Source organism: Lepus europaeus, chromosome 2, assembly GCF_033115175.1.
Source record: "Lepus europaeus isolate LE1 chromosome 2, mLepTim1.pri, whole genome shotgun sequence".
Taxonomy (NCBI): Eukaryota; Metazoa; Chordata; class Mammalia; order Lagomorpha; family Leporidae; genus Lepus; species Lepus europaeus.
In genome coordinates, this window is record NC_084828.1 from 92,344,183 (window position 1) to 92,356,538 (window position 12,356).

General features: G+C 45.5%; 1 protein-coding gene across 2 annotated transcripts in view; it reads left to right on the top strand.

Annotated features, from left to right (window-relative positions):
• Window positions 1-10,549: 10,549 nt before the first annotated feature.
• The window catches only part of MASP1 (MBL associated serine protease 1), a 72,018-nt gene continuing 70,211 nt past the window's right edge, over window positions 10,550-12,356 (top strand). Inside the window, exon 1 of one of the 2 annotated variants that reach the window (XM_062210263.1) lies at window positions 10,550-10,688. In XM_062210263.1, coding sequence (XP_062066247.1) covers window positions 10,684-10,688 — 5 coding nt within the window. In that variant the 5' untranslated portion in view covers window positions 10,550-10,683. The remainder of the gene's footprint in view (window positions 10,689-12,356) is intronic. The other variant, XM_062210282.1, reaches the window with a different exon arrangement.

Here is a 12,356-nt window from a genome sequence, read left to right on the forward strand (position 1 = left end):
CATCACCCATGCACCCACTGGAGCCCAGGGCTTAACCTGTAGAAGGGAAACATGGGGTTGAGTCATCACCCACACTCACTGTTGCCCGGACAGAGTCCGGAGAGGCTTGAGGCCATAGGAGTTGCGGTGCCTGGTACCAGAACTTTGGGGTGAAGTTGAGTAGAACCACAACCCATAGAGTCTCACTGAGAGGATCCTCTGCCTACCCCATCTTACCTCAGAAATTTGAAAAGCCAATGTGTGGATGGAGATCACAGAGCATTCAGTGGTATGGAAGGAGGTCCAGGGGTGTGTTTTGTGACTGGCAGAAATCCAGGATCCCAAAGCAGCTCAGATCCCCAAGGGGAAAGCAAGGTCAATGGGAGAGCCTGGATCCAAGTCACGACACCCATGTAAGGCCATCACAAAACACAACAAATGCCCAAGTTAAGGGAAAAGGTTTATTGATGGGGGAAAATCTGACAGATGGGTGGGAAAGAGTGAAGAAGAGAGAAAGGGAGAGGTTGAGAGAGAGAGAGAGAGGGTGAAGAAGAAAGAGAGAAAGATCTGGAGAGAGAGCACGTGTTTGGGAATCAGCTCCTATTATTCCTTTGCTGAGGGGGGCAGGGAAGTAGGAGCATCCAATCCCACTAGGGTGGAGGTGGAGCTGACACCTGTGGTTGGGCCAACTGGTCACCTGGCTTCCAGCAATGGTGGCAGAGGATAGAGCCTAGGATGGTGTCCAGGATGTAAATCACACCACAGACAAGACTGCACCATTTTACTAACAGAATTTATTTGAATTGAAATAAAAGAACACTAGTAACAACATAAAAACATATGAAGGTATAAAGTTCACTGATAAAGGTTAAACTGATCATAATCCTGAAAGACAACCTGAAATGCCAAATTCCCAAATGTTGAAAACCCAAAAGTTCAAAATCTTTTAAGTCTAAAATTCTTTTTTTTAAAAAAGATTTATTTTATTTATTTGAAAGCCAGAGTTACAGAGAGAGAGGTATAGACAGAAAGAGAGGTCTTTCATCTACTGGTTCACTCCCCAGATGGCAGCAAAGGCCGGAGCTGGGAAGATCCAAAGCCAGGAGCCAGGTCTCCCATGTAGGTGCAGGGGCCAAGGACTTGGGCCATCTTCTACTGCTTTCCCAGGCCATAGCAGAGAGCTGGATTGGAAGAGGAGCAGCCAGGACTAGAACCAGTGACCATATGGGATGCCGGCACTTCAGACCAGGGCTTTAACCTGCTGTGCCACAGCACCAGCCCCAAGTCTAAAATTCTTAAAAACTAAATTCTCAAAAACCACACTCCCAAATATTAAAACTCCAAATGTTGAAACTCTGAAAGCCCAAAATTGATCCCCTCCCCAAAAAAAAATAGCCTATATAGGAAAAATAGAAAGATGAATTAAGTAGAGGATTAGTGCATTTTTGGTTTTATGCAAAACAATTGCCAAGTTATTCAATCATGCACTCCTTCTGTCTCTTCACTCATAGCACCATGCTTACCCTAAAAGGTGCACTTTATTATAGAACAAAAAGAATTCAACAAGCTCGGGGACTTTCTGAACCAAAGGCCTTTGGAGTTTCCTCTCGTGTTACAAAACACATCCAGTGACAAACTATTCTTGGTGAAGAATGTGACTGTCAAAGAGGATAAATTGCTTCTGTTTATCATCAAATGCAACACAGGAAACGTTAGCGCTTGCTTCATTTTGGCTAATGGATGGCACTTCCACAACTGTCTTCATGGCTTTTATCTGATTTGTGCCACTATTGGATCCAAAAATTCTAGAACTTATCCACTCATTTATGTATGAATGATTGGAAAAATAAAGAGTACTTTGCAGGTATCTATTTAAAAATTTAATGAACTTTGGTGAAGAAAACGGATTTTAGTTGAAACCCAAACCGGAATAACAAATCTGGAACTAGGTGTGATTGAGGCTTCTAAAAGTGAATTTCAAGGCATTACTAATAACATTTGATTTTTTTTTTCCATTCACTCAATTCATTTGGTGGAAAATCCAGATGAATGGACTGGCCACATGATAGGACAACAACGAAAACTTCAGTTTCAAAATGCGTCATTTGTCTGCAATGGCATTTCTTTCTGTTGATGAAATTGCAGAAGCTGTTAATGAATTAAAGCCACATTTGCCTGAAGAAGCCAACAAAGTGACCAAATGGTTTGAAAATAATTATGTGGACAGTAGGATAAGGAGTCATTTCTACAACAGCGTTGTTGTTGTTTGATTCCCCAGGACTGTTTCTGCTAAACTTGTGGTCTATTTAGGAGTGCGTGCAGAATGGAATTCCACATACCTAATACACATATACACAGCACAGAAGATGGGAGAGCTTAAGTATGGCAAGAAGAGGGATGCTCATGTTGATACACACCAAATCTCAGAAGAATTTCAAAAAGTGTCATGCCACACAGAAAATGAATAGGAATATATTCTCCAAGGAGAATAATGCTCTAAAATTTAAAAAGATAAGAAGCAGTTATTCATTACAATGCAAAGATGTAAATTATAGACCAAGCAGACCCACCAGACACACACGGAACAGTCCATCTAATAGCAGCAGAATACGTTCTTCTCAAGTGCACATGGAGCATTCTCCAGGATCCATACACATGTATGTAGCCACAAAACAAGTCTTCACAACTTCCTTCTAATGTGCCTGGAGGGCAGCAAAGGATGGTTGGGCCCTGCACCCATGTGGAAGACCTGGAAAGAAGCTCCTGGCTCCTGGCTTTGGCCTGGCCCAGCCCTGTCTGTTGCAGCCATTTGGAGAGTGAGCCAGTTCATAGAAGATCTCTCTCTCTCTCTTGCTCTCTCTTTATTTCTCCCTTTCTCTCTGTAGCCCTGCCTTTCAAATAAATACATAAATCAAAGAAAGAAAGAAAGAAAGAAAGAGAAGAAGGAAGGATGAAAGAAGGAAGGAAGGGAAAAAATAAGGAAATAAAGAAAGAGAAAGAAAGATTGCAAACTAACAACCTAACTTCAAGGAACTAGGAAAAGATTAAGCAAAAAATTGATAGAAGAAAATAAATCATGAAATTTATAGTAGAACAAATGAAATAGAAACTAGAAAGATGACACAAAATAAATAAATAAATAAATAAATAAATAAAACTAAGAGTTTATTTTTGAAGTGGTAAACAATTTTAACAAGCCCTGAACTAGACTATTCAAAAAAGAGAATGCAGATAAATAACATTATAAATGAAAAAGAAGACTTTACAGCTGAGATCACAAAAATGGAAGGACCATAGAGACTGTTGTAAATAATTTTATACCAACAAATCGAATAACCTGGAATAAGTGGATAAATAACCTGAATAATGAAGAAAAAGAAAAACCAAACAGAGAATGAGTAAGGAGATTTAATCAGGAATCAAAAAATGCCCCAAAAAGAAAAGTCCAAGAACAGATGGTTTCATAGTTGAATTCCACCAAGCATTCAAAGAAGAACACTAATCCTTGCAAATTGTTCCCAAAAACTGAAGAGGAGTGCAAACTTCCAAGCTCATTTTATGAGGCCAGCACTACTCTCACAGAAAAGTCAGGAAAGAACACTGCAAGAATGGAAAATTACAAACCAATATCCTTGATGGTCACACATGCAAAAAATTTCAATGAAATACTAGCAAATCAAATTCAACAACACATCAAAATATCACCCACCCTAATGAAGTGAGATTTATCTCTAGGATGCTCACAGGTGGTTCAATAAAATGGGAGAAAATATTTACAAACCATGTATCTGGTAAGGGATTAATATGCAAAATATAAGGAAATCATACAACTCAGTAGCAAAAACAAGCATATCATTAGATTAAAACATAGTTAAAGAATGCAATCATTTTTCCAAAGAAGACACACAAATGACCAATGCATCTAAGAAAAGGCAATGCTAACCAAGTGAGATATTAACTCAAACCTGCTATTGTCAAAAAGACAAGACAAGACAAGTTTTGATGAAGATATGAAGAAAAAGGAACCCTTATTCACAACTGTTGGGAATGTAAATTAGTACAACCACTATTGAAAATAGCATAGAGTTCTCAAGACAGAACTATCACAGGATCTGGGCAATCCCACTCCTGGATATACATTCAAGAAACTGACCTTGATCTCTCTAGGAGATCTCTGCACAACGAGGTTCATTGCAGCGTTATTCATAATAGTCAAGGTACAGAGAACACCTACGTGTCTTTTGACAAATGAGTGGATGATGAAGACACAATGAAACAATATTCAGCCTTAAATGAGAAGGACTTCTTGCCATTCATGACCACATTGATGAACCTAAAGGACATGCTAAACAGAATAAGTGGGGGAAAGGAAGACAAATACTGCAGGATCTCACTTACATGTGGAATACTAGAAGTTACAGAAACAGAGAGTGGAGTGGAGGTTCCCAGGGCTTAAAGAGACAGGGCATGGGGAGACGTTGTTCAAAGGATGCAAAATCTCCATCACACAGGAAAGAATCATTCATCGGGATCTACTGTGCAATTTAGAACACAGTTAATGGCATCCTGATGAGCAGATTTTTAAGTGTACTCATCACAGGTACAAACGTGAGATAGTGCATATGTTAATTAGCTCAATTTAGCCATTCCACCATGCATCCGTATTTCAAAATACATGCTATATGCCATCAATATACCCAGTCCTTATTTGTCAACTGAAATTTTAGCCAATTAAAAAACAAAGTGCATAAACCTAAAAAGACACACCTATGATTGCCTGAGAAACAATCAGTTTTCCTGAGATGCCTTTTTTGTGAAGATGTATTTTTGTTATGAAAATCCTATTTTTTAAAAGAAAAAAAAGTCCTTGTCTTTCAGATTTTCTGTGTTGTAACAACTAAAGTATTTAATTTTGCCCTGTGGTTCAGCCAGAGAATGCTGATGGGACATCAGACTCATGCATGTCCCATGTACCTAGCACACACGCAAACTTATTAAAGCACCATCTGGTCATGCTGTTCTCTATTTTTAAAAGACTTTTGTGTCTCAGAAAATGCAGTGATGCCGAATCCTGGCCCACTTTGAGGAGTCTGGGTCTGGTGGGCTGGAAGCTATGGCAGAAGTGTGAATTTATGACATCCAGACAGCATTGAGAATCTGACCCATGTGGCAAACTTCAACAGCAGCCTGGCATGCAGTGCGCTTGCCACTCTGACCCTGACCTTCTTCTCACTTCTGTCTCCCATCTCAGTAGATGGGACCAACAGCACCCTACGTGGGAACTCTGGGGTCTGTTTTTGCTTTCTCCTTCTCTTTCATTCTTCATTCCCAGCTGAAGGCCAGACCCGTGCATCTTTTCTTTTTCTTACAGAATCTATCTTTCCTTTGCCTTACTCCTCTCAGCCCCAGGCCTGCTGTCACCACTCCAAACTATCCGAGCGTTCTCCCTGCTACCCAGGGCTGCTTTCTTCATCCATAAAAAAATTACTCAAATCTGTATTCTGTGCTGTGTCAGTATAAAGGCAAATATAATTAAAGTTGGATTCAGTATTATTTTTATTCTGATTTTAAAAGATATTCAAATTAAAACATTTTCACGAATCTTGGGCTCTGTGCCCTCTGTAACTAATACAAAAATGGGTCCAGGTGTCAACTATTGCCATGGCCTCCTAACTGGTCTCCCTGTCTCCCATGTCCAAATCCATTCTCCTCTTAATATGCAGAGGGGCCTTTTGTAAGCATAAGTTCCACTGCGCCATATCCTTCCTTAAAACGCATGAGTGGACGCCAGCATTTGGCACAGCAGGTTAAGCAGCTGCTTGAGACACCTGCATCTCCTATTAGAGTACTCAGATTGGAGCCCCAGTCCTGCTATGCACCCCGGGAGCAGGTGGTGGCTCAAGTAGTCGGGTCCCTGTCACCCATGTGGGAGATCCAGATTGAGTTCCAGTTTCCAGGCTTGAGCTTGGCATAACCCAGGCTGTTGAAGGCATCGGGTGAGTGAACCAGTGGATGGAGATCTCTCCCTCCCTCCCTCTCCTTCTCTCTCTCTCTTGCAAATAAATATGCTTTTTTTTTTTTTAAATAAAAGGGCATCAGTGATTTCCTTTTGTACTGAGAATCCAAGTAAACTCTTGTCCACGTCCTATAGTGACTGGCACTAAAAACTTTGAAGGATTGTAGATAAAAATAGTCTTGAAACCATAACCTCCACACATGTAACTGGTCAATTTTACTGTACCTCCGTCCACACTTCTTTCTATGATCCTTGCAGTCTGAGAGGCCAGTGGCCCCCAGGGTATGGGCAGGGATGGGGAAGGAGTAGTAAGCCCTATGTCATATGCCTCTGTTATTAATGAAAGGAATGAAGGTGGCAACAGAAGGAGAGACGAGTGAGGGAGTTTGGAAGGAGGGTGGGAAAGTGAGGCAGCAGTGGAGAGACAGCAGTAGGGAGTTAGCGAGGTGAGGACCCTGACTTCCCGGGATCTGCCTGCTGCCTCCCAGCTGCCTCTGGCTTCCATGGCCACAGCCTCTCTTCTCCTGTGCTGGCTTGGCTCTGCTTCATCTAGGGAACCTGTAGGAAAGGGGGGATAATGTGAGCGGATAGAACTATAATTGGTATACAGTGGACTTGGGTGAGAAGAGGTGAAGGAGATGTGCACGGGACGTGGATTTGCCAGGGTTGCCTTCACAAAATACTGCAGACTCAGTAACTTAAACAACAGAAACTTATTTTCCCAGAGGTCTGGTGGTGAGAAGGCCAAGTTCAAAGTGCTGGCTAGGTCAGTTTGCTCTGAAGCCTCTCCTCCCTGTGCCTTCACGGGTCCTTCCTTCTGGATGTGCCTGTGGTCTAATTTCCTCTTCCAAAGACACAGGCATTTGGGGTCAGAGTTCACACTTCACGTTCAAAGAAAAGCCCTTTCTGCAAGGACAGGCACATTCTGAGATACTGAGAGTTTGATCTTCCATGTGTGACTGGGGGGCTTGAGGGGGTACAATTCAGACGGTAGCAGAGCCTCTTTGCTTCTTTTTTAAGCAGAAGCCGTACTCTCTTCTCTGAGGCCTGGCACTCACATGACAGCACGGTTCATGGACACACGGTGTCTACAAGGAGCATGAAGATCCGCAGATGAGGGGAGAGCTCTGAGTTCAGGGTCAGGATCACCGGTCAGGCACAAGGGCCACACTTAGTTTCTCTGAACCTCAGAGCCTTCTCAGAATGAGTGACTATCACAAGCAATAAGGTGTGTGGACGTGTTTGGTGTACAGTTCGCGCATGTCATCAAATCGAAGATGCCATCAGGTATCTGTACCATTAGGTTAATGTGCCCAAAATAGCAAAATTATGTAAGGAAGAAGTTTCAGGCTCAGGAGCCATACCCATTCCATTCCATCTGAAGGTCATGGGGTGGGGTTTTAAAGTTTTTATGTTATTGTGGAGATCTGGTAAGCTCAGAAGCCACGGCTGTCAGGAGCCTGAGAGGCGGTGTCCTGTGCAGCCCCAAATTTAATTCTGAGTCGCACTCTCTTTGGAGCTACTTCTTGGTTTTTTAGGTTTCCTATAGAAAGCCTGGATCTTGGGATTTGCCAGTAAAAAACCATGGCCCAAATTCTTAACATTTTCTAACACATTCAGGGAATTCCAGAAACTCTCCCTCAGAAGCGGCATAAAATAAATACTTTGGTAGAACGTGTAAACCAGGACGCCTTGCACGGGTAGGAATGCTGCTGGTTTGCTGTCTTGGGAGCTCTGCCCCTTCTCCTGCCCACAGCCCGGGGGCTGGCGAGGCCGCTTCCGCCACCCCACACTTCCAGGGTTCTAAATGACACGCTCTCAGGCCTTTGGTGCTTGCTTCAGTGCTTGCTGCCCCAACTTTTCTAAAATTAGTTGACTCCTTTTCTGAATGTCTGTGATTGAATTCTGAGTAATGGTAACAGAACCACAGAAAGGCCAGTGACTCTGAGGGCTGCTCTGAACCAGGGCTCCCTCCACAGGTCCAGCCATCTGGGGAACCAGCTCCATCCCATCGGATTCACACACCGACAGGCTCCACGAGAAACTGAGTCCAATCCGTTGACTTCACAGTCAGGCAAACGGATGTGCTGCCCCCAAGAAAGTAGGCAGCTGGCCCAAAACCACGTGGGAGTTAGCCTACGGCTGTTGCACCCTGTTCTCCAACTCCCAGGTTAACATTCTTTCTGTTCCTCCCAGCCATGGGGATCTGTGACCACTCAGGGACAATAGCGCAAATGTCATCCCACCCGCATCTCCTGCACCCAGATCCTTCTGGGGGCCGCACCACTCACATTTGCATGCCGAGTTCCTCTGCACCTTGGCTGGCTCCCAGAGAAGCAGCACACCTTTCAGATCTGCTGGCAACTGGCAGAACTCTAGCCCAGAGCAGACTTCAAATGCCTCCCATTGACCATTGACAGGCTTGTAAAAACAGGGCCAGGAAATTATTGCAGGAGACCTAATTGTTCTGTGACACTTTACAAGGAGAAACCTGATGGCTGTCCCTCCCAAGTCCTTCCCTCTGTGTCCAGAACAAGCGAGAGTCTGCTCAGCCACAGCAGGCCCGGAGAGAATGCCCACACCGGGCAGGACCCTCTGCACGGCACAGTGTGCCTCCTGCCAAGTTCTTTCCCTCCGGTTTGCAAACCCTGGTGTATTCCAGCAGAAATGGAGCCCATGTGTTTCTGATTCATTTACACTGAAATCATTAACATGCTGTTTTGTGAGAGTTATTTGATGTCTGGGGAGCCGGAGAGTCTTTTTAATGAGAATTTTAAAGGCATTTTATTTATTTATTTATTTATTTTGCTTACCCTGCCTGAAACAGAAAGCGATGTTTTTCTCTAACAGTGCCTGAGTTCAATCATATTTTCTCATCTCCTAAGCTTGCACCTGCATCAGGAACCTTGGCCTCTTAATCATGCCACGCTTCACAAGGCTGATATTCTAAAGGGTTAAAACAGAACAAGAATTCTAGTGCGAGTCAAGCCCGGGCTTCCCAGAATGTGCTGCGGGAGTACTCACTGGAGGTGGGGAGTGTGTGTGTAGCCGCCACTGCCACCGTGGGAGTAGCAGGGAGTAGCAGGAAGCTCGCTCGCTCTCTCTCTCTCTCTCTCTCCCTGGTCCCCCTGACTGCTGTCATGCACTTGCACAAACAGTCTCACTCCGGCCTCCTAGCAACCTCCGTTTTCCACCTGAGTAAACAGGATCGGAGAGGGTAAGGATCGCACCCACGGTGCACAGCCAGCTTGAATGCAAAAGAAAGATGACAGCCAAACTCTGATGTGGAGTCCCGTGCACCTTTCAAAATGACTCAAATTGAATTGCTCTGTGCTTTGTGTGCATGTTTGAAATTCCACCTACATTAATATATTAGTAAGAGGCAGTGTAACATAGTGGCCAAGAGATCAAATTCTGCCCCTACCACTTCCTAGCTGTGTGTTCTGGGGCAAGTCACTTGACCTTTCTGGGCAATTCTCTCATCTGGAAAATGGGTATAACATCACATCACAGCCTGCCTAGAAGAGACAGAGAGATCATTGAAGAGAATGGATGCGCTAGATGCTTCCAACAGTGGCTGACACCTGGCGCTCAATGACTCTTAGCTCTACATGGTGGTCGCAGTGGGGATTCAGGAAGAACTGGATGATCTTCACAAACTGTCTAATCTCAGAGCCTCAGTTTGATCATTTTAAAATGAATGGAATAGTGGAATGCTCCCAGGTCTGGGGGAGCACCCGCAAAGACATCTGTGCCCAGCCCTGTGTCCGACAAAGAAAAAGTCCTCAGCAAAACCTGTCCATGGTTTATGCCCAGACACGCCTCCCTCCATACAGCTGTCCAGGCAACAAAGTTCTCTCCTCCTGTTCAGCTCCCTCAGCCCCGGTGTCACACGTCTGCACACACCACGGGCACAGAGATGGTGCACCCAGGCCCAGGGCCTTCAGACACCCCGGGTGCACCAGGATTTCTTGCTGGGATGGGCCCTTCCTGGGCTGGCTCGGGCCTCTGCCCTGAGCTGCAGCACAGTGCCAACAAGTGTCTCCTGCACTTCCCAGGCCGGCAGCTCTGTTCCCAGAAAACCTGCTCTCATCTGCACACAGACCGAGGCTCTGGGCTTCAGCTCTTTTCTTCCTCCTGGTGTGAATGCTAGAATCGCCTTTGCGGCTGTTTCGGTTTAATTGGGGTTCTTTTGCTGGTGTCCTGAAGACAAGCAGAAAATTACAGCCAAGAGGCAAGGGACAGTGAAGACAGAGATTAGACTTCATCCCCTGCACTGTCTCCACACACACACACACACACACACACTCGGTGGTACAAATACCTTTGGGAGCCTCCCAGTCACTTTCTCTCCAGGACTGGAATCGGCTGTAGCAGAAGGGAGGGACGTGGAGGAGCCGATCTCGGAAGGGTGAAGACAGACTGTTGTGTCAGGCCCCTCTGCGTGTGTGCAAGAGCAGTCAAGAGCCGGCGGGGAGAGAGGAACAGCCAGGGGGAGAGGGGGGAGAGGGGATCTGTTGCAGGCAGGGGAAGGCGTGACCTGAATGGAGAATGCCAGCCAATTCCGGAGACACACAGGGACCTCAGAACAAAGATAAGGCATCGCTGACACCGCACCGGGGACGAGCGCAGACAAGTCGGCCCGGGGGGACCAAGACCAGGCGGCCAGGAGGGCGCAAGGCAGGAAAATGAGGTGAGTACCAGGGCAGGAGAGGGCACTGCGCCCTTTCGGGGGGCCAGGTGTCAAGTAGCCAGCGAGAGCGACTGACCTTGGCCCCGAACAGGCTCACCTGCGAGTCCTCTGAGTGGAGGGGAGGGGAGGGGTCTCTCAACAGCCCTCGGGGTTCTGCAAAGGGAGTCGCAGACGCCCGAGGCGCCTTCCCCAGGCTGCTGAGCCCAGCAAGTTGAAATCGGAGACTATGCAAAGCCTGCTCCAGCACCAGCGCCGCGGCGGGCGGCACGGTCCCCCCTCGGCAGGCGCAGGGCGCTGCCTGCCGGCCACCAGGCTCTCCTCCCGTGGCCCACAAGGCTGCCTTTTCATTGTTCTCCCCTGCAAACAGCCTCGATGTGGCCCTGCAGACACTTTCAGGGTTAGGTCTGCGTTTCTGTGTTTATTTGTTCCAACCGGAAAAGACCCCGTTTCCCACCGCTAGGCTCTCCGAAAGTTTGCCAGTTAAAGCTCCATTAAAAAAAAAAAAAAGCACTAGGAACCTGTCCCCATTTTACAGTTTAGACATTTCTGCGTTTCTCACTGAAATCAGAGGCAGCTGGTGGCATGAATCAGTCTATGAATCCCGGCACCAAATGACTCTTAAAGGGATACTGCAACGTTTCTTAACAAAAGGATCTTTTGGTGTTCTGGAACCTAGGACTTTAAATTCTACCTGCTTTTAAGCTCTTCCGGCTTCCTTGGTCTTCATCTTCCCAGGTATTCCATACAAGTTTCTTTTTCTTTTCTGAAAATCTTAAAACCCAGCTCTCCGTACTATTTATATTCCTTATAAATATTAATGCTGCTAAAACCACAAAAAAAGTTAAAAAAAAAACCCTCTGTTGATGTGTTAAGTCCCTAAATGCCTCTTGTCCCACTAATTTTCTTTTAATAGAGAAGTCTTTCTATTTGTCTCCATTCTGCAAAATCACCTAGCAACTTCTCTGCATCTGGGCCAATTACCTGCCGTCAAAGCCATAATCAAGCCTTCAAGGTATCCAGTAGCTCCATTTACCAGTCCATTGTAATTTTAAACCTACAGTAAAATGACATTTTCCCTTCTCCTGAGAAAATGAAATGTATGCCCATTCGCATGGGGTGATATTCTGATTTACCTGTCAGGAATCTAAATCCCACCCTATCCCACAATGCCCCAGCTGTGCCCAACATCAGGGCTGAGTGACATCTGTGTATCTCTACATGTGTGCAACCCTCACCTTGGAACAACCATCCCCCCTACTTTCCACCTAGAAGACCTGACTGGCTCAAAACTCACTTCCTCTTCCCCTGACTACCATCTCACCAGGGTAGGGCTGGAACTGCACTTGTTACTGTCCTTGTATTAGTTCCTTGTCCAAGTGTCCACCTCCCATACATGGTTCATGATCTATTTCTTTGTCTTTGGACAGCAGGCACCTGGCAAAATGTCTGTTATTTGCCGGGCATACGTTAACTATTGGTTGCAACAAACTCAGTTGAAGAGCAAAGGAACTTCTAGAAAAGTTCTCCACTGGAAGCCTCGAGAGGGTCTTGGCTCCCTGGGACATGGCATTTCAGAGATGGGAAAGCACTTTCCTGGGCTCCGTCTCGTGAAGTTTTCAGATTTGGGGTGAGGCAGGGATTCATGGTTAAATGAGGATAAAAGCAGTT